Source organism: Pteropus alecto, unplaced genomic scaffold, assembly GCF_000325575.1.
Source record: "Pteropus alecto unplaced genomic scaffold, ASM32557v1 scaffold20, whole genome shotgun sequence".
Lineage (NCBI taxonomy): Eukaryota > Metazoa > Chordata > Mammalia > Chiroptera > Pteropodidae > Pteropus > Pteropus alecto.
This window is the reverse complement of record NW_006436298.1, coordinates 3,565,133-3,592,718: the sequence shown is the minus strand read 5'-3', so window position 1 is coordinate 3,592,718 and position 27,586 is coordinate 3,565,133. Positions and strand designations below refer to the sequence as shown.

Sequence of the window (27,586 nt, the reverse complement as noted above, 5' to 3'; positions counted from 1 at the left end):
TCAAGTTATGCAAAGCGTGTTCTTTAGCCACAAAGAAATTAAATTAGAAATTAGTAGCAGATAGCTTCTGGAAAATTCCCAAGTATTTGTAATCTAACATACTTCTAAATATCCCATTGGGTCAAAGAAAAAATTCAAAGGAAATTAGAAAGTATTTTGAACTGAATGAAAATAAAAACACAACATAACATTATAGGATGCCCCTAAAGCAGTACTTAGAGGCAAATTTACAGCACTGAATGCCTATATAAGAAAAGAAATGTCTCAAATTTTTAACTTCAGCTTCAACTATAACACACTAGAAAAAGAAGAGCAAATGAAACCCAAAGCAAGCAGAAGAAAGGAAATAATAGAGATCAGAGATGAAATCGAGGAAATGGAAAATAGAAAAACAATAGGGAATATCAGTGAAACCAAAAGCTGGTTCTTTGAGATTTATAAAATTGAAAAATTGCTATCCAAACTGATCTGGTTAAACGATAGCCATAAATTACCAATATCAGGAATGAAATAATGACAATACTACAGATTATACAGATACTAAAATAAGGGAATATTATGAACAACCTCATGCCAGTAAATTGGACAACTTAGATTAAATGGACAAATTACTTGAACAGCACAAACTACCAAAACTTTCAAAAAGAAATAGGTAAACAGAATGGCCTACATCTGTTAAAGAAGTTATAACTTTACTTTTAAAACTTTCAACAAAGAAAACTCCATAGCTGAATGGCTTCTTTCATGAATTCTACTAAACATTTTAAAGGAGAAATAATACCATTTCTAAATAAAATCTTTTAAAAATCAAAGTGGAGATACTTTGCAATTCAATTTATAAGACCAACATTACCCTGATAACAAAACCAGATAAAGATACTACAAGTAAAGTAGACTCCATAAATACAGACACAGAGAATTTTAAGCAATTAAAATAATTTTAGCAAATCAAACCCAACAATATGTAAAAATGATAATATATTATGACCAGTGTAGTTCAGCTCAAGAATATAAGATTTGTTTTACATTTGAAAATCAGTCAATGTAATTCACTAAAAAAGAGCAGCAATATGATAATTACAATGTTTCAAGAAATTATTCGAGCAAGTACATTGTCCATTTCTGATAAAAATTCTCAGCAAACTGGGAAAAGAAGAGAACTTTATCAATTTGATAAAGGATGTCTATAAAAACTGAATGATTATGTCATACTTAATGATAAAAGACTGAATGTTTCCATAACATAAGGAACAAAGCAAAGATGTTCACTCCTACCACTTCTGTTCAGCATTGTAGTAGAGATTTTAGTCATGCCATAAGTAAAAAAAAGAAATCAGAGTTATCCAGATTGGAAAGGAAAGAAGAAAACTGTATTTGCAGTTGACTTAATCATTTATGTATAAATTCTATGGATACTACCAAAAAAAAACTTCTATTACTAATAACAGTTTAGTAAAGTTGTAAAGTATAAGATCAATTAATGGACAAGGAAAAAAATCAATTGTATTTCTGTGTGCTGGCAATGAACAATCAGAAATTGAAATTTTAAAAATACCTTTTATAACAGCATAAAAAATTGAAATACTTAGGTATAAATCTGACAAAAGATGTGCAAGACTGAAACATATAAAACATTGCTGAGGGCAATTAAAGAAAAGTGTGAATCAAAGGATATACCATATTCATGGAATAGAGGATTCAGTCTTTTTAAGAAATCAGTTCTCCTCAGCTTGATTTATAGATTTAAACTACTCACCATCAGAATTTCAGCAGTCTGTTTTTTTTTGGAAATTGACAAGCCAGTTCAAAGGTTCTTGTGGAAATGTAAAGGACCTAGAATAGCAAAAATGCTTTGAAAAAGAATAATGAAGCTAGAGGACTAATACAACCTTAATTCAGGACTTAGTGTAAAACTACAGATAATCAAGATAATGTGGTATTGATGTAAAGACAGATCTAGTGGAATAGAATAGACCCATACATATATGGCCAATTGATTTTATTATCTAAACTTTATTTTGAAATAAAAAGAAATTCCAGGAAACTCACTACTATGTCATTATCTGGATTTTGAAACTTCTAGCAGGTATATCTTCTTTCTACCTTTCAGAGTCTTTTTATGTTTTTTGTTTTTGTTTTTGTTTTGTTTTTATAATTTCTGGAGTTTTTAGTTGCACTTAATGGGAGGAGTAGGAAAAGTACATTTATTCCATCTTCCCAGAAGCAGAAGTTCAATTGATTTTTGACAAAGGTGAAAAGGCAGTTCTTCCGTAGACAGGATAGTCTTTTCAACACATGGTGTTAGAATAATTGAATATCAAAAAAAGTGTTAAGTGAAAGAAATAAGTTGCAAAATGTTATATATGCCACAATCCATTTTCCAAAGATAAAAAAAACTTGGGACTTATATGTAACTATGTTTGTATAAGTGATTATATGTGTATATTTGGTTATACAGAGGAATGCCTAGAAGAATACACACCAAATCATGTATTTAAAAAACAAAGTAGAGAACAGTATGTATCCCCTTTTTCAGGGCACTGATGACATAAATATTAGATCTGTTGTTATTGTCCCATAGTCCTAGGATCTCATGACCCTAATTTTGTTTGAAAAGAAAGTTTAAAAAAAAAGGCAAAAACAAAAAACTATACTTGATTGTATTGTTTTGTTTTTTAGGATCTGGGGTAGTACCCACCAAACTGTTGACATTGATTTGCTATAGGAATTAGAAGTGGAGTGCTCGACTATTTTTACTTAACATACTTAGTATTCGACATTTTTATAAAAAGCATATAACACTTTTATAGGTTTTTGATGAATAAAAATAACTAATGGGCATTACGCTAAGTGAAATAAGTCAGAGAGAAAAACAAATGCTATCTGATCTCACTTTTATGTGGACTCTAAAGGGAAAAAAACAAAAAAACAAAAAAAAACTAAGCTCATAGATAACAGAGAACAGATTGATGGTTGCCAGAGATGGGGATGGGGTTGGGGATGAGGGCAAAATGGGTAAAGGGGGTCAAAAGACACAAACTTCCAGTTATAAAATAATAAGTCATGGGGCTGTAATATACAGCATGGTGACTATAGTTAAAATACTGTGTTGTATATTTGAAAGCTGCTAAGAGAGTAGATCTTAAATGTTCTCATCACAAGAAAAAAATATTTTTGCAACTGTTATGGTGACAGATGTTAACTAGACTTATTACGGTCATTTGATCATTTCGTAATATATACAGATATCGAACCAGTATGTTGAACACCTGAAACTAATACAATGTTATATGTCAATTATACCTCAATTTAAAAAAAATAAATCAAGAAAGGAGAAATTGTTACAAGAAAAGTGCATTATGTTAACGAGTGAAATTCACCAACCAACAACCAAAATCAAAAAATATATACATACCATTTTAGTATATAAACCCATGGTGACCTGATTCTTTCCCCTCAACACACAGGAATAAATGAAGAAGAGGAGAAGAAAAAAGCAAAAAGCAAAGAGAAAATCAAGTTGAAAAAAAAAAGGAAAAGGTATTTTTTTAACATCATTTTTAAAAAGGCAGGACTTGTGAATCCATGATGGATTATAAAATATTTCCATGTATATTTATTTACAGTTTATTTAACATTAATTTTTTTCCTAATGAGAATTAGATGCTCAGTTGTTTCAATAAAATAACAAAGTCCTTTATGTCAGGAATCAAAAATAAAGTCAACACTCAGCCACCTTAAATTTTCTTTTTGGAGCAAATCAAGGTATAAATAAATAACATGCCTCCCCGTGTTTCATGTCTTCTATTTTAACTTTTAGAACATTGATTAACCTATTAATGGAACATAGTCTAAATTCTTTAGATATATTTTTGTCCTCATTTATGTGAAGTTGGAGCCTAAATATTTGCATTCTCAAAATATCATTGCTATGTCTAAGAAATTAATTTATTAATAGAATTTATGTACTCACTTGTTATGCTAAAAATTCCTTTAGGTCTTTCAGAACCTTCATCAGCCACTTATGAATTTTTATATCAATTCTTTTAACAACTAACTAGTTAAAGAAATTGATCAAAAGAATTAATAAGCAACTTTTTCCATGGTTAATGAGTGTAATTTCATTTAACTAGAACAAACATCTACTCATAGACTTTTTTTAAGGCACTTTGCAATAGTAATGTCTGGCTTAGATCATAGTTCTTTGACAGTAGATTCTGCAAATCAGATGTCACTTTGTAATTTTTGTAGAGCATTTAATATATGCATTTTAATACCTCAGCTATTTTATAAATTGGAATAGTTTACTTACAAGTGCTTGGAATTAAATAATAATTTTTAATATAAAAACTAGTAGGAAGGTAGAGCTCAGTGTATTTTGTAGTCTGACTACTATATTATTAAATCATTTGCATAAGCACAACAAGGGGGATTGCTTATAGGAAAAGTGAGTATCTATTTTTGCCCAAATTCTAATATACTTGTTTTATAGTAACATTATTTATTCAAGCCTCTCTTTCTCAGGCCTCACAGACCTCAGATAGGGCCTGAAATTATATGAACTTTTCTAGGCACACTTAGCAGAATTATTGCCACCTAATAGAGTTGCTGTGCCACAGTCTAACATTTTGCCTTAAAAATGAGAATGCAGGATGAAAAAGGCAAAGCAAAATGTACAGGTTGTGAAGAAGAATCTAAATCAGAATCCAGAGGTCAACCACGGTGTTTAAAGCAGGAAAACTGAGAAGAGTTGAGAATAACAGAGTTGCAGAGGGAGGAAGAGAGTACATAAGAAAATGACCTTGGGAAATGGCCAGAAGTCTAAGTAAGTAGACAAGGAGAAGAAAGAAACACAATATGAGAGAACCGGGGGAAACTCGGAGTCTCTAAACAAGGCAGTCAAGGAGTTTCACACATGTTACATGTTACTCTGTGGATGCAGCCTTGTAGTCTCATGGGTTTACTTTTTATCCTTCTGTATGTCTCTCAGGTTTTCTTAGTTTGGGTTTTACCTTCTAATGTCTAGATCACTGAGCTTTCTCTTGAGATACCTTTTTTTATTTCGAATTAACTCAGTTTCTGACTTGTCACTCATATTTGGGGTTTGGGTGTGGGTAGATTGTTGGACATTTCTTCATATAAGAGTTTAACAAATGGCTTCTGTTTTGGGTTTTCTATTTTTTTTTTTTTTAATATTAGAAGAAGGAATTCTACAGTTCTTTTCTAATTTAGTATTACAGTAACAGAAAAATAAAGTATAATGGTAAATTGTCCTCATTCATTTATATAGAATATTCATTTAAAAGCATGTTTTCTGTATCTAGTGAAATTATTTTGGAATGCAAGTGTTCATCTGTATCACTCTGCATCTAGAAGAATCAGGTACTTTAACTTGAAAAATTAAAAGAATTAACAAAAATGTTTTTATTTTGTTAATTTCCATCTTCCATCCATTTATACAGATGTATAATTACAGCCCTTTTTATATAATTGCATTCTTTTGTGGCTCTTTTAAGAGAATATGCTAACAAGTTGTTACATGCACAAGTGAATTGTGTACATAACAAGACTTTGTAAATGCCACTTCTTTTTTCTTACAAGATTTTGAAGGGTACAACAGGATAAAAAATTGAAAATCAGAAAAACCATTTCATCCTTACTGAATCTAAAATTTATTACTAGAGTTGAATGGAATAGGTATTTGTTTTGTCAGTTTAGTTTCTGTAACCAAGTGGCAAAAATTCTAAATTTGGCATTTTAAGAGAATACAAATATATAAAGCACATTTTGAGTTTCTCTGTTTATACCTCCACTTTGCTCCAGGAAGAATTTAAGGCAGTTCAAATCCCATTTAAATTTACCTATCGGCTATTAATACAACTATCAGTCAGTATATATTATTACCCGTAGGTCTTATTCATCCAGTTCCACTGAAGAAGACACTTCAAAACAAAAGAAACAAAAATATCAGAAGAAAGAAAAGAAAAAAGAGAAAAAGAATAAGTCAAAAAAGGGAAAACATCACAAAAAGGAAAAAAAGAAAAGAAAAAAGGAAAAGCATTCTTCCACCCCTAATAGTTCTGAAGTCTCCAAAAAGTAACTGAGGCTATGGCTTAAGCCATTAAATTTTTAAATTTGTTTTGAAAATCATTTGCCCTTTCTTGGAATTTGCTATATAATTATGCTTTGCAATAAATCACAATCTTTTCTATATAGACATTTTTTTATGTATATGGGACCATTATCCTCTGGCAATATATTTTTAATGTGTTATGACTCTAAAGTATTGAATCAGTGTTATTACTTGGTAACCGTGCCCCAAGTATGGATATCTATACACAAAACACATCCTTTTTGGTATTTGTTTGTATGTCTGACTAGTGTTATTGCTTCATAAATTATTGTAAATGGCTTTACTAAAGTCAACACGGGTAATCTACCTAGCAGTTAATGAGTATTGCTAAATCAAGTGTTCACCTGCCAATGATACAGTGAGGTAGGAGATAATGCTTTGCTCTTGACACTGATAAATTGAATACCTTTTTATAGCCTATGATAATGTATGAAGATAGTGAAATTCTTCACTGTAATTTTTAAACCTTTAGCCTTCTTCTGGATGTCATAGGAGATGAAGCTGCTTTATTGGTCTTGACCAGGACTTTTTAAATGAATGAATGGTGTTAGCAGGAAGATGATAATGAAAATATTTATAACAAAGTTTCACCGTTTTATGACATGCAGAGTTTCTAATACCCCCCTCTTTTGTTTTTATAACAATTAAAATATCTCTTCTAGTTCAGCCTGTTCATCCAATAGAGATGATGCTGTGTTGGACAGGGTTTTTAAGATTGACTCCTGGGTTGTTTTACAAATGTGCCATATTGGCATGTCGTAAAGTGATACCTCAAACACAGCACTTTTTATTTAGAAGAATGACAGCTAAATCTTCATTAAAATTGATTGTTATTGTATTCAGTATGTAAATTTTATAAAGCTTATTTCTATGAGTAATGTGGATAATTTTTATAAATGTGAACATACATATTTATTTGTCTGAAATAATTTGTAGTTTTAAAGCAGGTTTCACACTGAATTTATGGTTTCATAAATGACCAGTTTGAGGTGTTTCACTCTTCCTTCAGTCATAAATCTCAGGAGCAGTGACAAAAATTTAGGATTAAGAATTTTATTCTGTACTTTTTAAAATTTAAAAACCAGGGAGTTGCATCATGAAAGTCTTTCTATAACAATGGAAATTTTATATAGGTAGGCATTTTCAAACGCATATTAGTAGATGAAAATGTTTCTTACAGTTTTAATTTCAACAATGATTAGTGTTAGTTGCTATGCTTAACACTTGGGTATCCCCTATGCCCAGTAAGTTAAATGCTTATTATTGTAGCAGCATCGAAAGTCAATCAGTTATCATGGCACAACACCAAAGGTTGCAAGTACCGCACTGTGGTTTGATTATAAATTTTCAAATTTGTAATCCACAGACATGGCTGCAGATGAATTTAAAGAAAGGTGTACTGATTCTTTCTTTACCTAACAACCCTGCCTGACACGACCTCAGTAAGACTGGGGGAGGCCTCATAGCTCCTCTTACATTTGCTTACCATGCTCTAATTCTAGGGATGCTACACCCACATCCCTATTCTAGCATTATAGCCATGGAAGCTCTCACACGGCTAGCTTTTCCATAACCTAATGTAGTCATATGGCCTCCTCAAAAAGAAATTTTTTTTTAAAATAGTTCAGTCAGTTATTTGGAGAGAAATGTGGGGCTATTAGGTTTGTTTTTCCTTTGATTTACTTTATGTATTTTCGAAGACTATTTTATAAAAATATAGTTCTTTGGCTATCAAGATAAAAAATAATAAGTAAAAAAGTTTTTTAAATGATTGGAAAATGCTGCATGCAAAAGGATGGCCTAATTCCATTTAGTGTATGACATGGTTAAAAATGATAGTAATTGTAGTGAACAGAGTTAATTTAATATTTATTTAAATTTAAGCTTAATTTGTAAATTTTATTTCTGTTAATGAGTTATTATTTGGCTCTTTGTATTTGTTTTCTGAATGGTGACACAATAATGGTTCAGAAGAGTTATATAAAATTCAGCCTTCATTAATATAACATGCAAATTAAAAGATTTTAATTCTCAGTAATTATTTTTCACAATCTTAGAAATATTCTTAAGTAAATTTTTCATCATTTGAGATTAGTTTATAGAATATCTCATCTGAATAACATTCATTTATTTTTCTAAGTAATTTTCTTCTAAAGTGATCTTGTTATTATTGGGATTGGATGCAAATCTCACTGGTTATTTTAGGGGAAAAATAGTGAAGTTTCCTTTCAGGCAGTATGTAGCAGAAGGAAAACTGAATTTAATAGTAAAAATCCAAAAAATCCTGTACTTTCTAACTACCTCTGTGATCTTCAGCAAAGTCATTTTAACTTCTCTGGGCCTTGGTGTCTTTCATCTATATTGTACCAAATTATCTCTGAGATCCCTTCCAGACCTTAATATATGTGAGTATCAATATTTTATTAAATTCAAGTAGTAGTATCCACTTTAGAAATTACTACAGATAAGCAGGTAGCATTCTGTGATGGTAAGGGTTGAACTTTTTAATACATCTGTCAAACATATTCATCTTCTTTAAGCAGATAATCAATATTTGAGGGGGATCCTTACCACCAAATGTATGTCATTTTCACTAGATGCAGGCAGAGTTTATGTTTAGATTTATATCTGTAACCAGATTATCTGAACACTTTGGGGCTATTGCTTTTGAGCTGATGGACCTACCCCCCACACAATTCCCTATTTCTTTTTTCCATATCATCTGTTGGCTAAAATCTGTCAGAGGTATCCCCAGTTCTTCACACTTAATAGAGATCTGTTTGCATCTTTGGTTCTCTGAGGCCAAAACATCAGCAAATAAGTAGTAAAACAACTGTATATGTCTATATTTACTACTCTAAAATTACATAACCCTATGTCACCTTCAATTAAACTAGATTGAAGAGTTATTACTAGTGCTGACAAAAATGCCATTGAGTTCTTTCTTCAACAAACATTTGTCGAGGGCCTAGCATGGCAAACACTCCGCTAAGTACTGAGGATACAGAGATTAAAAAGATTCATTTGCTTCCATGAAGAGGTTCACAGTTTAGTTGGTAGGAGAAACAGAAAACAGCAGAATCATTGTGTATAAATACAGTCAATAATTGACCTGAATGTGGGTTTACAGAAACACAGAGGGGTACTTAACCTAGTTTGGAGAAGTCAAAAGAGGCCACTTAGTAATGCCCGAAGTGCATTTTGATTGAAGCAGAAGGTGGCAGTTATGACAGTTCCTGACCAAGTGGATACTGTGAACAAAGACCACAGTAGAAAAAGTTTGGGGGTATGTGTGTCAAGAATTACAAGGAATATGTGAGGCAGGAAGTGGTAAGAATTGAGACTAACATTCTATGTTCTCAGGAACAAAAGAAAGAGGTCTTATGTTCCATGTTTGTGAACTTGGACTCTAATTTATAAACAATGAGACACCAATAGAGAGTTTTAAGGAAACAAATAACTTTTATTGGAGTTTGGTTTCATCCATTTCATAATTCAATTCCACAAGTTTTAAAAGATAAAATTGAAGATGAAATTGCTCTCATTAGAAGGCCACATAGAAAATAATTTGAATCTTTATGTCATTATTTGTACTCTTCTTCTAGACCCACTTTTCTAAGATCTCTTTATTACCAAATATTAGTGACTTAAGTCTTCTAAAAACAGAAATCTACTGTATTATCAGACTTATCCCCAGAATTATATGAATATGCACATACTTTGAAATGTGTTTTTAATTTTATTTTAGATTATTTTTGACTGACATTCTGTGGCTCTCCCTCAGGTAACCTGGCTTAGCTGGGAGTGCTTCAAGGACTCCAACTGATACTAGTGCTGGGATTCAGCCTTCTTGGGCAGTTGGCATCCAAGAACAGTAGGTTTCTTATGCCACTTGCAGATAATCCCAGTTACAGAGCCCAGGGTCTTCTGACCTCATTTGTCTTCTCCCAACTCCTCTAAAATATGCAGAGTTCCAGAGAACTGGGATGCCTCTCTCAGAGCACACCCATAGTGCATCCAACCATGCCTGGCCCCATGCATGCCCACAGGCTAGGAGGAGTCTGAGGGACCGTGAGCATTTTGCTGGCCCTGGGTTTCCAGTCTCTTGCTGTTTGTGTCATTCATGGTATCTGCCCTTGCCCCTGAGCAACAAAAGTAGAACTGTGCCAGTGCCTTAACTAGACTTTCTCAGCCCGGATTTTCATAAGGCAACATCTAATTAATAATATAATTGTTAATATCTGTGTATTAAGATAGCTGATTTTTCTGGGATTTTTAATTTTTTTTTAGTCAAGCTGGATAAAAGATCAAGAAATACCATAAATGCTTTATGTGTTTTCACAGAAAAAATGAGAATTCTTTGCTTTCATGACCACATAAAATGTCATTTTTAAAATAGTAATGTTTCAACTTTCAAACCGTGAATGTACTCTAAGCAGTTTTAATATTTAAACATTGGCAAAATTGTGTTCTTTTTGAACATGAAATCTAACACCAGCAGTAGGCTGTTGCAATGATAATCTGGAACTATGATGTCAATATAGACATGTGTGGCTATTTAAATTAAATAAAATCAAAATGTATTTCTTCAGTTGCACTGGCCACATTTCAAGTCCCCAGTAGCCACATGTGGCTAGTGGCTATCATGCCAGACAATGTAAATGTAGAAAGAACATTTCCATCTTCTCAGAAACTCTTAGTGGACAGTACTGGTTTAAAAGATATCCTCAGTTCTTGGTAGAAATATTGACAAGCTAATGATCAAAATTTTCTAATCTTGAGCTTTGCATGCCTGAGACCAATAGGCATTCCTTTTTTTTTTTCCTGTCAGACAAGAAGCTATATTCATCACACTTTGAAAGGCTAATCTTTCAACTACAGAAACTTTATACAACATAATAGATGTGTTCAGTACAGCCAGGTTAAAATTAATCCTTTTTTCCTATTGAATTCCATTATAAAACCAGGTCTGTGTTCTTATAATAGCAATCGCACGTAAGAAAAAATATCTTTTAAGACAATTGCAATTTGCAGAAACTGTAGTTTTATTTCTAGATGTCTAAGTGGTATTACTGCAATAGCCTTAGGTATCAGAGAACTTGTTTGTCTAACTTTCATTATAGAAATTCCTTAGGAACTTTAGCAGTGAAGGATTTTTGTTATGGTTATCCTTTGGCATGCAGAAAATATTTATTATGCAGATTATCCAATGTGACACATTTTGTTACTGAATGTTAGCTTTTATAAAGGCATTATTGTTGTTTGTGTGCCCAGCAAATCCTCTAAAAAAGGCGTGGGTTGATATCTAAGAGACTGACATGCCACCTCTAGTTTATAAGACCATTCTCCCTGAAATCTACCTATCTAGTACCATCTCTTAGAAAAGTAACTGCCTCTAAGTACCAAAAAGTTGTGAAATGCTGGTAATGTGACATAAATTTCTTATCGTTCCTCACTGAGATAGGTTTACTTGTCTGTGTTATGGATAAATCCTTTGACTAATCAGGGGGATCACTTCGTAAATTACGTGAATGTCTAACCACTATGCTGTGCATCTGAAACTAATATAAAATATTAAATATCAACTGCAATTGAAAAATAAATAAGAATACCAAATTTTTTTTAAATGTCTCCTGAAGTATTAGGATAATTTCATGTAATGTACAAAGATCTTAGTAAATTAATGTAAACTTACACACATTAAAAAACTATCAACCCTTAGTGGGTATTCAGTAAATTAATTGAATGATAAAAAATACAGCTGTGTCTTGCTTTGTGAGTGGCAAATTTTTGAAAATTATTATTACAAATTATTTGAAATGCACTCTTTATTTTTATTGTTTCATCTTTCCAATGAACTTTTACAACACAGGATTTTTAATAATACACAATGTTGATTTGTGTTGTATCCATCGTTTTTTCTTGAATTACATCATCAGCTTCATAGGATGTTTCATTTGTTGAATTTGATGCTGCATTTGAATTGGGGGCTTTGGTTTTCCTATTTGAGTTGCCTGCAAATAGAACAAAATGAAATAATTATGTGAAATTATGACATAAAATTTGACTTAAATAAACTTTGTAGCAGTATTGAAAATGTCTTGAGAATGTGATGTGAATGATTGAGAACTGAATTATTTCAAACTTGTTTTTTAGCATTTCTTCTTGAAAGTCAAATGAGGGAAATATTCAGTAGCAGAAGTACAAATTTTATTTCCATACTAACCTTTCCTTCACCGTGCTTCCATGGGAGAAACCACACATCTGTTAAGAAGGTACCAGTTTTATGGGTTGTTTAATAAAAGTGTGACTGTCCCTATGCATAAAGTCAACAAAACTATACTAAAGCCAATCATTATAATTTCCAACATTCTTTAAAGCTTTGCCATCATAATCAATGTAGATAAAATTTTTTAAAAAGATATTTGTACTACAATCTCATTCACTCATATATAAATATAAGTCCAGAGTGCACAAGGGTAGAGAACTTTTTCGGTGGTAAAATAATATTCTACTTCCAAACATCCATCATGATGTTTCCACCATATAATTTGATTTTTTTAAAGTTCATTTGTTGAAGGCACATCATTTTCTAGCCTGGAAAGTATTCCTTTGCCCAATCAGCAAGCAAAACTGTTTAAGATAAATAGTAGGGAAATTTTCTGGCATGAAAATTTGATAAACTGATCAGTTCTTGACTGTTATTTGCAAAGTAGACTTTCAAAAACATGTTTGATTCAAATTTAACTACTACATACTTAAGCATTTACTATTTTCCTCATGTAATATTTGGAAAATGTGTTGTTTGTACTCTTCAGTATCATAGCAGGTAAAGATATAAAAGATCAAAGATATAAGATGTCAATTAGTTTCGTATTATCTGTGTAGCATTTGTATCTTATATGATCATTTCTTTAAATATTTTATTAGAAATCCTGAAAGTCTGAAAACTAATGTTTAATTCAAGTCCTTAATGTGTTTCTGAAAGCTTTTTACATACTTAAATTCACAATATTTTAATCAGATTTTCAAGGTGTTTTTATTTACCTTGTCACATTCAGTTTTCCTTTTTGTATTTTTTTATGGTAAATTAACTCGGGAAATTACTTCTAAACTTACTTTGAGGTTCTCTCTGTCATCTCCATTCTGATAGCTCTAGCTTCCATTATGCATTTTCCCGAAAGAGTTCACTAACCTGACTACAGCCCTCAGAGACTTAAAGTCTTGCAAAGTACAGGCCAGTATTATAGATTTTTCTTCATCTAAGACATGTGAAGATCCCCATTCTCCAGCCCTGACTTGTTGTTTCCATGGCCGCTGGATCTTTCTAACCAGTGTAGTTACAAAAATTGTTTCTCAGATTGGCCTATGAAGACAAGGCAGTTCTAACAAAACCAGCTTGCTACACAAACAGGAAAAGATTTCTATAAACATCATTTGAAGCAGGAGCTTTGAATAGCAAGTTAATATCCCTGATGTTCGCTTTTTCCTGCGGCTTATTAAAATCAGTGTGTATCCCTCTGGTAAGTTGGAGTAATTGGACGTACAGAAAAATAACTGCAATGAATTGGGCTGTAGTGGTAAGAGTTGAGCTAACTGCATCCTTTTGGAAGAATTTTAAAAGAGAAAGAAGGAAAAGTCCCCAGGAACCTCAAGCTTTTCCAAGTTTTGCTTTAATAAGTAGAAACTAATTTCTTAACTAACAAAGTAGGGATAAAACCAGCTGCCTCTTTCCTGTCACTAGATTACAATATGAATTTGATTTTAAATAAATCTGGAATTTCATTGAGCTCCCAAGGGATTTGTTACACACAAAGGATTTTTCTTATTTAATTCCTCCTTTTCTTTACCTGAGTGCAGATTGCAAAGACCCAACATCTCTGTGCTTTCCTAGCTTGACATTTTTTCTTTCTGCAGCTCACTTTCCATTTTCATTCTTTTTGGGGGGAGGAGGGGAGTCTGGTCATATGTAAATCTCAACCTTTCCTTTAATCCTATATCTCTCAGACTGGCATTTAAATTAAAGCTTTAGCCTTTGCCATCATTTAAATCATTCATCAAATAAAATCTTTCCGTTAATCCTCATCACAAACTAGGCCGATATATATTTTTTGATAACAAATTTTGCATTCATTTTCAGAACCATTCCTCAGAGATCCGTTTATTCTATAGCTCTTCTATGAATTCTGTTCTTGCCTGCCATTTTGAAACAACAACAACAAAATGCTGGGAACCTCTGCTGGTCTTCAGCTCCTTGCTATCTGGCAGAATTGTAATTAAACTTTCCTGCCACTGTCTGCCTATATCCTGGGACCTGTGTTACCGTTCTGCAGTCCTACAGCAGCTTCTAATTACTAATCTGCTGGCTTAGTTTATTATTTAGTAGGAAATAATAAATACATCCCACTCATCCCACAGTTCCTTCTAGTGGAAACAAGCAATCTTAAATTTACACCCTAAAAGGGCTTTTTGTTTGTTTGTTTGCAAGAGGTTGTTTTCCCTTTAAATTTAACATGATGCACAAGAGTAGATCTGAGGTAAATCATAAAGTGAGCAAAACTTGACTAGTAAGTAACCTGCTGATCTATTGACCTCTCCCTTCAGTGCCCTCAAGGATATATATAGGTATCTCATGTAAATATAGCTAAAAATTCATTGTGAAAGTTCGAGTCTTAGACTTGCCCTGTTGCTTTGCCCACCTGTGAATGAGTAAAGGTAAGTTCTATCCAGAAATGCTTTTCCTACTCTGTTTTTTTCACAATTGGCCTTTTTTTCCTTTCTTTTTCTGCAATGCTAAATTTTTATATTGATGACTAAGTTAACTCACAAAGAAATTTAGCTAATATTTTAATTCCTTTAAGTGAGTTTTCACAATGAGAGACTGAGTTCTAGTTTTCATTTTGGTTCCAACATCAGCTAGGATAGCCTAACCCTGTGCCCTGAGCTCTGCTGAGCAATTTGATTATCTACATTCCAGGACAAAAACTGTCATAGGAAATTCCAGGCTCCTTTTAACTAGGAAGTGCCTTTAGGAGACACAAGTGGCCTTTTCTGCCATTGAATTCAAATTACCTGGTCTTCTACTAAGATCTCAATGAATTCTTAAAGCCTTTCCAAAATGAAGAATGATATTATGAAATAATTTGGCAGCCTAATTGATGAATTTTAAGCAGATTTTGTTGAAGGAGTGTTACGCCTACTAAGAAAAATATCTCCCAGAGTTATCCATACATTGAGTACAAAAACGATCAAAATACCACTTGATTTTTAAAAATTTGATAGTGTGATTCATAAGTTTATTTGGAAGCCTGACCCATACAAGAAACTGGAAAAGAATCATAATGGGAGAGAGGAAAAAGTCTTGCCTAATGAGATATTAAAATAAACTATATAGCTACAATAATTTTAAAAGTATATTACTAGCTTAATAAACAGGCTGATAATAGAACAAAAAATCTAAAAACATTCTAGTATACATAAGAATTTCGTTTATGACAAAGGTGACATTTTAAATTGACAAGAGAAAGATGAATTATCCAATGAATATTTGGACAATTAGCTCATTATTTGCAAAATAAAAATAAAGGCAGATCCCTACCTCACACTTTCCACCAAAATTAAAATTCCAGGATTTTAAGATTTAAATATTAAAAACAAATGAATAAATGTATTAGAAGATAATAAGTGAATATCTTTATATCTTATACTGAGGTGAGAACTTTCTAAGTATGAAAATAAAGGAAGAAATCACAAAAGGAGAACTGAAATTGAAAAATGGACACATACAAAATTAAAAAGGAAATGACTGAAAAACATTTACAATACATGTGAAAAGAGTTTGGTTGCTGTATGGAAAGTTCATACAAAGCCATGAAATGTCCACTCTCACTCCTAATTAGGTAAAATAAAATACCACATTATTTCTCTCAATGAAATAAGTAAAATCTACATTTTTGAAGTAATAATACCCATGAAATAGTATTTTTCTGGAAGGCAGTTAGCAACTTGTATCCAAAGCCTTTAGTAATGTGCCCATCCTTTGGTCAGCAATTTCACTCCCAGGGATTTATGTTAAGGAAATACTTAAACGTTCAACATTTGTGCATAAGAGGAAAATGGAAGCTAGTTCAAAGTCATTAATTTAATAAAATTTGGTAAACTCAGACTTTGGTTGCTAAATACCATTCACAACTAAAATGAACCAGGCTTCATGGAGAAATGGCAATTCCAGGGCTGGAACAAGGAGAGTACAGGATGCCCTAGAACATCTTGTGACAGAAAGCAAAGAAGTGCTCAAAAAATGATGGACACATTTCAAAAGGACACAGGACCCAATTTAAAGTGGCTTCCACAGGCTAAATTTGAGATAACTCAAGGACTACGGTAAATGCTAGTAAGAGAATATTTTAGAATAAAGAATCTGAGTCCATACTGAAATTAATAAATAAACAAATAGGTAAATAAGTAGGGGAGAAGGGGAAAGCTTTTCCTAGAGTTGAATAACTAATAAATGTAGAAGGAATGATGAGTTTAGAAATCAACATTTTACAAGTAGAATAATTTGAAATTATTTTGAAATTTTAAATGAAAAAATTCAGTTAGCCATTAATAGGTAGGTATAAATTTAAGGAAGAACAGAATGTTTTCATAGTTTCAAAGTACCCCTCCCCCAACAAATTACTTAGTAATGACAAAGGGAAATGATAGTGACTTTTCAATGAATTAACCCAGCAAATACAACCTTCACCAGAGAATCCAAGTTAACATCACCAATAATGAGACAAACCAATATTATGTATCTCCTGATACGATGCCCTGAGGATATAACTTCTGTGGTATTCCTGTCAACATATATAATCTCCTTCCAATCATGAGAAACATCAGACAAACAAATTGAGGGACACCGTATAAAATAATTGGCTTTTACTTTTCAAAAATGCCAAGATCATGAAAGACAAAGAAAGGCTGAGGATCAAAGGACACTAAAGAAATACAATAGCTAATTACAAGATATAATTCTGGACTAGATCCTAGAAAGAAAAAAATAGCTTTTAAGGATTTTGGGAAAATTTGAATATAAACTGAAGATTAGATAATATTACTGTATCAATGTTACACTTCCTGACTTTGATAAATATACTATAATTACGTAAGAAACCCTTGTTCTTAGGAAATACATACTGAAATATTTATGGTTAAAAGGCATGATAGCTGCAAATTATTTCCAAATGGTTCAGAAAATATACATCAAGAGAAAATCAATGATGAAAAGAATGAGGCAAAATATTAACTATTAGTAAATCCGAGAAAAGGTATACAGCCTTCTCTATACTTGTACTTCTAGAAGTATGAAATTATATCAAAATAAGAGAATAAAAACAGGACTCCATCAAGGTAATAAAATAGAACCATTAAAAATGATGGTGAAGGTATTTATTTAATGGCAAACAAAGATCAATATTGCTCAGAGGAAAAAAAAAGTCGTGTTAGAAGACTCATTTTCCACCCATTTTGTTATGTACATGTATCTAAAGACACATAGAAAAAAAATCCACGAATATTCACCATGGTGTTAATAGGTATTATTCTGTGTGGTGGGATCATGGATGATGTTATTTGTTTGTTTGTTTCACTATATTTTCTAATTTTCCTACAATGAAAGTGAATTGAAAGAAAGTTTTTGTTTTTGTTTTTAACGGGAGAGTGAGGGTGTCCTCTAAGAAGAACTATAGCAGACCATTCTGAGCTGGTCCAAGTCCTAGTTTGCTCACAGGCAGAATAAATGATATGATCTACAATTTGCTTTTTTTCGGAGTAGTCCGTATTTAATTTATGTTTTTCTCCTAGACAACTGTGTCTTACTGCTGATTAGCTTGCCCTTCTTTCATTTATATCACTTGCCTTTATAAAAGAAACCACCAAATAGAGGCTTGGAGTTGTCTATTAGTCCCATACAACTGTACTATTTATGTGTGTCAGGCAGCTCTGCTAATATCTGCCCCTCTAATTTTCATCACAAATTCTGCATCTAAGAATCCTCCCTCTCCTCGATTCTCCACCCATATCTACAAGTGCAAGGTGTCAATGAATACTCAAAACCACAGGGTGATTAGGTTTTACCTTCCTAGAGCATCTATTTTACTCAGATATGGAAAGAAGATATAATTAGAGTAAAATAAGGCATTATATTATGCAGTCAAATTGACGATTCCCATAAACTTAAAAAAATAAAATGGGCAACTTCAAATAATTTAAAGCTCATGAGACTTAAGGCAGGTCTTTTCACTCGAGACCTTGGAATTCTAGAGGCACAAGTTCCTTTCTTGTCTGCCTTTAAGGATTCTCCAGTGAAAAAGTTTGAGAAGCAGGGATCTGCTTTCATTCACCCCTTTCATTTCTCCTCTATTAGGCATTAATTCTTCCACATCTTATGAAATAAGCCCTCACTCTCAGAAAGACGCCCTTCACACAGCCATCTTCTGCTCAAAACTATATGTCTGTCCTATAGAGCACAATTTACAAGCTGTGGTATTCTAAACGTTAGCATTTGAAACACGCATAACTCAAAACACAAAAGTTAAAAAGGAAGAAAATGATTGTGGCACACAATTTAAAGGCAAATCAATTGCTTAGCAATTGGACCTCTCTACAAAATGAGCCCTGGAAGTAGCCCAATTAAATTTTACAGTCACTATCAGTCACTTGCTTCCTTCAGGATCAATTCAAAATGTATAAAGCCTTCAATTATATGCATTGAAAAGAATGAAACCCAATAGAATAAAGACACATGAACGAAAATTCTTGGCAAAATTGTTTACAATTAGACTTTTAAATTTATTGTCATTTATAAAACAAAAAAGTCCAATGCCCTAAGCCAGTTTTAGTATGTGCACACACAAAAAAAATCCCCACATTTCCCTCAAGACCATTCAAATTGCCTGTAATGAAAACAGTCTCAATTATAAAAATTAATTCAAAATTATGAGAGGTTGCCTCTTACGTATAGAAAGTTTTGAAAGAAGAGTGGTAGCTGGTGAAACCAACTTTCCTCTATATATATTTACTTGCTTGATTATTATGCAAACATTTATCACATTCCTAACCTTTAAGGCATTCCTTAAATGAAGTAAAGACTTTTCTCAATTGCCATCACACCAGCATCCATTCCTAGGTGGGAGAATCACTGTAGTGGAAGCATGCATATTTAACAATGGCACAACGGCGGTTTTTAATTATCACTTCAAAGGGTCACTTTCAAATATAAACCATTTTCTCTTCTTATTCCAGTGACATTTGGATTACCTATTTTGTTTTGGGCTCTCCACTATGATTTGTTTAAAATCAACCCAAGGGACCAAAATCACCTCATTTGAAAGCAGCTGGAAGGCAGCAGGTCGTATAGAATCCTGCCTTGCCAATGCAAGTCCTCAGGAAAAATGTGTTGAATTAATTTGCTGACTGGATAAATATGTTTTTGAGAGGGGCAGAGTGGGAACATTTCGTTGCAAGAAAGCAGTCTCATCTAACTACATAGGGAGTGTGTTAATTGATCTCCACGGCTAAACAGCAATAAGACTACAAGACCAATCAACAGGCCAACTAATTCTGTTGCTGAGTTCTCAGAGCCAACATGCAATAACATTTGAAACAGTTCCTGAGACAAACCAGGAAAATAACCAATTTTTTACTTAGTGCAGTGCATTGTAGATAGGAAGCACTCAATGGATGTTTAATGACTATAATGGTGACAATAAATCTGATCCTTTGATCACCAAAATAGACGTGCAGTGCTATTCCCTTCAGTTCATCCAGCAAACATTCAGTTAGGTGTTCTAAGATGCTAGGAATACTGTAGTGAGCAAACAAGACAAAAATTACTTTCTTGGAACTTACTTTCTAGTTGGAGTGGAGAAAAGTTAGATAACAGATAACTGAAATATATAATATATTAGTGATAAATGCTTAAGAGAAAAATAAAGCAGGAAAGGAGTATGAAATATTGAAGGGAAGTTAAAAATGCAGGTAGAGTGACAGGGAAGAACTCCCTGAGAGGGTGCCTTTTGGTAAAGATTTAAAGAAAGTGCAAGTGCAAGTCATGCAGGTATCTAAAGGAAATGCATTCTAGACAATGGTGACAGCATGTACAAAGGTCTTGAGGCAGGAGTTTCCAGGAACAGCAAAGAGGCCAATGTGACCTGGTACAAGGGGATGAGAGAAATAAGGGTGGAGAGGGCAGGACACAAAAGCCCTGGTAGGTCACAGTTAAGATTCTGTATCTATTGCGGAGATGGGAAGTGATTAGGGTTTTGAGGAGGGAAGAGACATGACCTGACTTTGGTTTTAACTGGCTCACTATGGCCGTTCTGTGGTGGGGTAGACAGAGGGGAGCAAGGATGGAGTAGGGAGAGAGCTATTTGTTTTAAAAGACAGATTCTGGAATTTATAGTTCTAACAAGCTCTCTAGGTGAATCTTGTTCATAGTAAAATTTAAGAACTGAATTGCTCGAATTACCTAACTGAGACAAAAATTGATTTTATGATTATTTCACAATTACTAATCCACTGCTTTATTTTGCCTATGGAGAAATCGGGCCTAAGCCATTTGACTAAATTCAGCTAATGACCTGTCAATTTGGCCGTGGAATCTTCAGACTTGGGAAAGAGAACTCCAAAAGGATCTTGGCCTCTTGCCCTGTGACACAGGCTACCCTCTAAGAGACATCTCCTAGTTTCCTCCAGAGAAGGAAACTAGAGCTCATGCAGTCATGCAGTAGTGGTGTATTTGATAAAGTCACAGAACACATGTTCCATAAATATAAGTTTCAGGATTCAGCTAAAATAGAACATATGGGCAGAGAATTTTCTAATTTTTTTAAAAGTAACATTTACTTTTTAAGTGATAGTGAACATTTGTGTCTTATTCTAAATATATATATATATTCTCTCTATATTTTTTAAATGTACATATCAAAATAAAATTCATGGTTATTTTTAGATACACTAATAGAAATTTTTATTCACAAAATTTTAACAATTTTTTTCTGAATTTCTTAATAATAATAATCAATTTTTTCTGAATTTCTTAATAATAATAATTAGTATTTGTGTAGCACTTTATACTGAGATAACAAGAGACCCAGTTCTACAAACCAAACATAAAAATTTCTTCCTACTTTATAGTCACGCTACACGCACCACTATACCTTAACTAGTTCATAATCTATTCAGGAACAGAGACTGTCTTCTATTTATTTTTCTCTCTTATATGTCTCTGAGTTATTTTTTATGCGTCCTCCGAATTCTGTACACTATAGGTATGCAAATAACTGCTTAACTGACCATTGACTAACCCATCTAAGTAATGCGACACTGAGAATTAATCATCAGGTATTTTGTTCCTCTATTTATTTGACTTCTTTGGCTCTATCAAAAACAAAATTTAGAAATTCCAAGAGAATAAAACCTTTATAACTGAAAGAGACATAAGTACATTAAAGTGGATTTATTGGATCAATGTATTATTTTTTCATGAGAACATTTATATCGTGCTGCTATTTTTCCTTGGGCACAATATCTCTAAGGTATTTCATCATTAAGGCCTAATTTCTCGTGAATTTTTATACAGGCCCATAATGAATTTTAGAAAGGATTCATTAACAGTATGATCTGTTACCCAGGTACAGGTTATTCTTTTGAACAGAGTGCAGGTAATTGGCTACAAATAATGGATACTGATTACCTTCTTGAGTGGAAGAAACCTCTAGGTGTTGAAGTTTAAGGCCAGTGTCAAATCTTTGAGGCTTCGTATACAGAAATAAATAGCAAAGGACACAGACGCTGATGACAAAGGCAAGTAAAACAAGGGCAGCAATTCCCAGTCCAGTCAGGGCACCAATGCTGAGGAAAACAGAAAACATTGTGACTGTTACACAGATAGGTTTACATAGGAACTAAAGAGGTTTAAATGCTATTTCTTGCCTCAGGAATTTGTAACCAAATTATGTTTTAGTACAAACAGTATGTGATTAAAATCTACAGCTCACCTTTTTCTACCATCAAATTCTTATCATATTTTCTCTATACATGTATATGTTAATATTAGTATAGAATATCATGTGAATTCACATGACAGGTAAAAGGTAACGATTATCTAAGGATAGTTCAAAAACATCTCAATCAAATAAACCTCTTATTAATATATAGTAGGAGGTAAGATCAGGTTCCCCAATAAAAGATGAGTAGAAAAACATTTGCCTTTGCAAAAGTAGTAAAATAAATGTGTACCAGAAATGTAGAACTTTTCATTTGGAGACACGTGTGGGAGATAGCATTTACTAATATATGAAACCACAACTATTACAAAAGAGAAGAAGGTTTAATTAAAGGAAAGCAACAGTTATATAAATTTATATAAAGTCTGTTCAGTCTGAATTTTTCCTTTCTAAAAGACCATAACACCAATGGCTTCTAGCATTAAGGAAGAAACCCTTGTCCTTTTCTCTAAAAATAAAGTGTATATCAGATTATTTTCTCTTCGCTGAATTTGTAATTCCTTCTGATACAGTTATCTATAAGGCTGATCAATTGAGAAATAACATAGTTTACATAAACCTGTGAACTTAATACTTTTAAATGGGAAATGGAGCTTGAAAGAAAGAATTATCTTGAAAGACTAATATGCAAATATATGTACATCACTTTCACAAACCATATTTATGTGTGGATGTGTAAGATATACATATATATGTATATATATGTGTATATATATACATATGTATATATATGTGTATATATACATATGTATATAATACATAATTAGATTTTAAGCTATTCAAGAGCAGATACTTCTGTTGACCTTCCCATAGTGTTGTGTACACTTATTAAGTGTTTTGTAGAGTACTTAGCATGTAGTAAATGTTCCATAAATGGAAGTGAATAATAATTTACTGGTGATTGATCCACTTGTAGTAATTGAAAAGTCATCATCATCATTAAAAAGTAATGATCTTTTCCTTCATTATCTTCCTGGCTTGCCTGTAGACCTCCGCTGTTTCTCGGAGATTAGGGAGGACCCTGACGAATTTGACACGTACCAAAAGGGAAAGGAGAGAGAATTTGAGCACAGAGGCCAGGTGTGTCACTGCTTTGGGAGTAAGGAGAACAGAATTAAAAGTGAGGGGCTAAGTTCATGCAATTTATCCTTGTTTTTAGGACATAAAGCACCCCTGCAATTTAGAGATTGCCTCTTGAGCCACAGACATAGAGCTAAACTTCCAGAGATTCTTGGGCTTGGTTTATAAATGTCAGCCCTGTTCCCCTTCACAGGTGAAGACTAGGTAATTTTGTGGCTAGAGTCAGCATATTTAAATTGGAGTTTGCTGTCACTTGGTGCACTCTCTCCCAAGGTGTAGACTCCTGCTGCTGGCAACTCCTCTTTCATGCTTGTTTGCACCAAAGCTGACTTTGTAGGTCATATGTGTCAAGGATGGTTAGGCCTCTACACAAGACACATGGGAACGTAACCTACTTAATTAATACTATCCGCTGCACAAGGCAGCTAGGAGGCCAGACAACTAGAAAGATTCCTGAAACAAGAACCTGGCTATTTTTTTAAAATCTGCAAAGTAAGAGAGCAATTTAGTCAATTTAAAGGTAAAATTGTCATTTTAATTCAATATACATATTGCAGGCTTTTAGTGTACACAATTTAAAAACCGGTCCACACTATTTGAAGGAAAAACAAAAATAAAGCATGCTTTTTTTTCTGCTTTCTGTTATGAAAGGAAGTTCTTCATAATGTTGAAAAACTGTTTTAATGTCACAGTTCCACTTTATAGAAATGTTCCTTTACGCATGTGAACCTCTAGATAAAGATTGAGCTCTAGGAATCTCCTAAAATATTCATTTCAACAAACACATGTTGAACTTATGTGTTGTCCTGTACAATAGGTCCAGAGTCCTAAGAAGTCAGGGATCTGTAAGAGGAAGAGATGGGAGTGGGCCAAACACAGAAAAGAGAGAATTATCCTTTCCTCAGCACTGTATGGCAGTTTGCTTTCCAATCCTTGAGGTGACAAAGAGTCTGAAGCTGTCGTCACATTAATGCACCAATTCTCCTACTTAGCAACTTCACTTACGGGTAGTAGCTATCTATACCTGTGCCTTTCTCCAGCAGCTGCAGAATCAAAGAACAAATGCTAGTGACTTCTGGAATATTTTTCACAGTTGGACTATTTTAAATTAGGGGTTCGAGAGTAAAGAATATGAGGGAAACATAACTTTAAATTTTGTGTTCTCAGAGTAGTGTGTTCTCAGAGCTCAAACTAAAAGAACCCCAGGTTTAATATTGCCAACTGATTCCATCAGTTGAAATGATTTTTATATTTCCCAGGAGCTGAGATGCACTGTCCATTTTGTCAGTGCTGAATGAAGACCCTGGCAAGCTGTTCAGAAGCCTTAGGAAGGGTTAATAGCCTCCGTTGTTGTCACTTTACAATGAGTCAGGAATCAGAATCTCAGGCATTTTTCCAATTGAGTTTAATTTAAGGGTTGCCAGTCTCTGTTGGAGGCACTGCCACCATTGTTAACACCTCCCAAGACTCAGAGCTGAGTTGCTATGTTATTTTCAAAAAGGCCAAATAATATGCCAGTGCCATATAGATTGCTTCCCTAAATAATAAAGGTAAGCTGTCATTATTTGGGGGGATTTTGCCCCACTCTGAACTGACACAATTCAGCTTTGTTAGTTAAACTCATTGGTAAGTGGGCACTCCTTCTGAGATTTTTTCGAAGCTTGCAATACAGAAAAAACAAATATATATATCTGCTTTTGGAAATAACGGTTAAAGTAATTTGCTGTAGACTTGGTATGTATGCCAAATTCTGGATCATCCAAGGAGATTGGGATAAAAATTATTCATCCTCTTAGTAGCAGTCTTCTCTCTCGCTCTCGCTCTCCCCCTCTCTCTCTCCCCCTCTTTCTCTCCAGTCCTAAACATAAGCTAACTGGTTTGTAAGAAATAATTTAAGGAGGAGAGGGAGTTCTTCCCTATAATCCAGACATCCCATTCATTCTCCAGGAAAAATGAAAGAATCAACTTCAAAGTTTCCAGTCCTTTGGAGTGTAAGGGTGGGCGGGGAAAACACTTCATAATGAAAAATATCTGCATAAATACTAGCTAGAAGAAGTAAAATTCCCATCATAGGAAAAAGAGGCAAGAAAGACCCCACCTCAGAAAGTCTCTTCACTTTTCAGGAGTGGCCAAATGGCTCAGGCATTGGGAAAGCAGGTATCCTGGAAAGCTTCTACAGATTGTGTAACCATAGCACCTAAAACTCTGTGGATCTCCAATTCGGTTCGAGGTCATTGTCAGATCAAATGAAAAGGGCAAATTATAAAGCCCAGTCTCTTGCACGCGCGCGCGCACACACACACACACACACACACACCCTACCTCCCTACCTTTTTGGTTATTTAAAGAATACAGCCAATTCCTTTTCACCTGCCAGAGACTTAAAATACTCTGATCCTTGGTTAATGCCTTAAAATGGGTCCCATAGGAGCCCCTTTCTATTCATATCCACCAAATGCCCAAAGAAAGCAAAAAAAGAATTAAAACCTCCTCAAGTTAGTTGTGTGTCTCGTCTCTCCGCCAGCAGAGCTGCCTGCTTGGGACTGGTTCCCGGCGAATGTGAAGAACAGTCCACCCAGGGGAGGCGGGCGGGGAGCTGAGACAGGCCAGTGGGAGCTGGCTGGGTGCGCCCTGGGCGCAAAGCCCGCGCTACTCCCGCACGCGCCTCGCCTGTGGTCCTTCGGCGGATTCACACCTCCGGCGGCCACCGCCTGACCCTAGCCGGATGAGTCCCGACTCCCGGGACATCTCCAATCCGACTGAGGTGTCCGTGTAGGGCCCTCACCCACCCTCCGAGGCTCCGCGTCCTTCCGGAGGGAGCCGACCTGAGCGGGTCGCGGGGACGCAGGTGACTTCCCTCCTCCCTCTGTGGCACTGCTTATCTCTTCCCCAGACCCTCCTGTCCGCCAGCCTCCTGCCCTGCCCACCTGAGGCTCCACATGTAGCTGTGCTTGTAGGGGAAGTAGCTGCCGGGCTCGCTGCAGCAGTACTTGAGGTCTGCGAAGCCGCAGCAGTAGAGGAGGGCGGCCGCCTCGCCGCGCCGGGGGCACTGGAAGGACTCCACGAAGCTGTGGTTGAGGCTGTAGTAGCCGGAGCACACCCGGCTCGCCTCGCCCATCGCGGGCGGCTCTGGGCAGGGTGACGCGAGACCCCCTGCCACCCCGATCTATCCTGGGACTGCACCGCCAGCGCCCGCCGAGCCCCTCCTCCCGGCTCCCCTCTTGCGATCTGGGGTCTGGCTGCCTGGGCGTTCAGCCTTCGCGCGCCTCCTCTGCTCTCTCTCCTCCCCCTAGCCACATGGTGTCTGGTCGCCTTACTCGCGCTTCTCCTCGCTACTGAGTGGTCGGTCCTTTTATGTGCTGGTGTCTGGCCCTGCACAGCTCTTCTATTTCCCCCTCCATCTGCTTTCTTCGCGCTCTCCTGACGCCCCTTCACTTTCCCTTACTTCATCAGCAGCCTGGGGACTGTAGCTGTCCCCACTCCATGCCAGAAAGAAATCTCCCCTGAGGGAAAAGTGGAGGTGTAGGACATGTTTGCCGCGTGGACAGGTGAAGCCGAAGTTGCAGTTCTGTTTGCCCAAGGACGGGCAGATGGGGTTCACGCAAACAGAGGTGAACTGAAGGAGGCTTTACCCACCACGGGCCATTGACCCAAGGACTGGGGCTAGTGGCCACAACAAAAGGCACTGAATGCGGGCTAGAGATGTTGAGAAGTATCCCTTCTTTGAGAAGTGCACATGAAACATTAAAATCTGCCAGTGTAAAAGTCAAAGACAAAAAAACGAAAATTTCTCATGCATTGTGTTCAGTTAATCTGGAAAAAGAAAGGCAAGAGATTCCGTTAAGAAAGTAAGGACTTTCTTCAGAGGTGAGCAAAAAGAGGAGGCGAAGGAAATAGAGAAAGAGACCTTCATCAGTTTGACAGAGCTGCGGAAACTTCTTTTGTCCCTTTTTTGTTTGGTTTTCTTATTTTCATGATTCATTTGTTCACAAAAGTCTTTTAAAATAACAATAGTAATGGAGGCTCATTGTAATAAGTCAAACAATACTTTGGTGTGTAAAGAAAATAATAATAGCCTTATGATGGGAGAGGAGGCAACTATAACAGCCACAGAATTTCTGAGACAGATTGAACATTGTTCTCTCCTCTTCATCTTTTGCTTCTTTCCCTTGGCCAGAGGGTTGATTGGATGCCAGAATCATGAATTGTACCTTGTTGAGTGCTGGGTAATTTTGTGTTCCTATAAATACTTTTGAACTCTTCTGGAATGCAGTTAAGATTCTTGAAAACAGTTGGATTGTTTCAGGTTTGCTTTTAAGCT

The 27,586-nt window shown here is 34.8% G+C and overlaps 2 protein-coding genes across 3 annotated transcripts in view; one reads left to right on the top strand and one right to left on the bottom strand.

Moving 5' to 3' along the window:
- Positions 1-12,233, top strand: part of SREK1IP1 (SREK1 interacting protein 1) — a 35,493-nt gene extending 23,260 nt beyond the window's left edge. For both annotated transcript variants that reach the window (XM_006913075.3, XM_025047799.1), the window contains exons 4-5: positions 3,468-3,540; positions 5,911-12,233. In XM_006913075.3, coding sequence (XP_006913137.1) covers positions 3,468-3,540; positions 5,911-6,100 — 263 coding nt within the window. In that variant the 3' untranslated portion in view covers positions 6,101-12,233. The remainder of the gene's footprint in view (positions 1-3,467; positions 3,541-5,910) is intronic.
- SHISAL2B (shisa like 2B) lies at positions 11,999-26,383 on the bottom strand. Its single transcript, XM_006913074.3, has 3 exons — positions 26,193-26,383; positions 21,873-22,030; positions 11,999-12,147 (listed from the first exon to the last, which is right to left on the bottom strand). Exons 1-3 carry the CDS (start codon positions 26,381-26,383, stop codon positions 12,011-12,013), a joined length of 486 nt encoding a protein of 161 aa, XP_006913136.1. The 3' UTR covers positions 11,999-12,010.
- Positions 26,384-27,586: the final 1,203 nt, after the last annotated feature.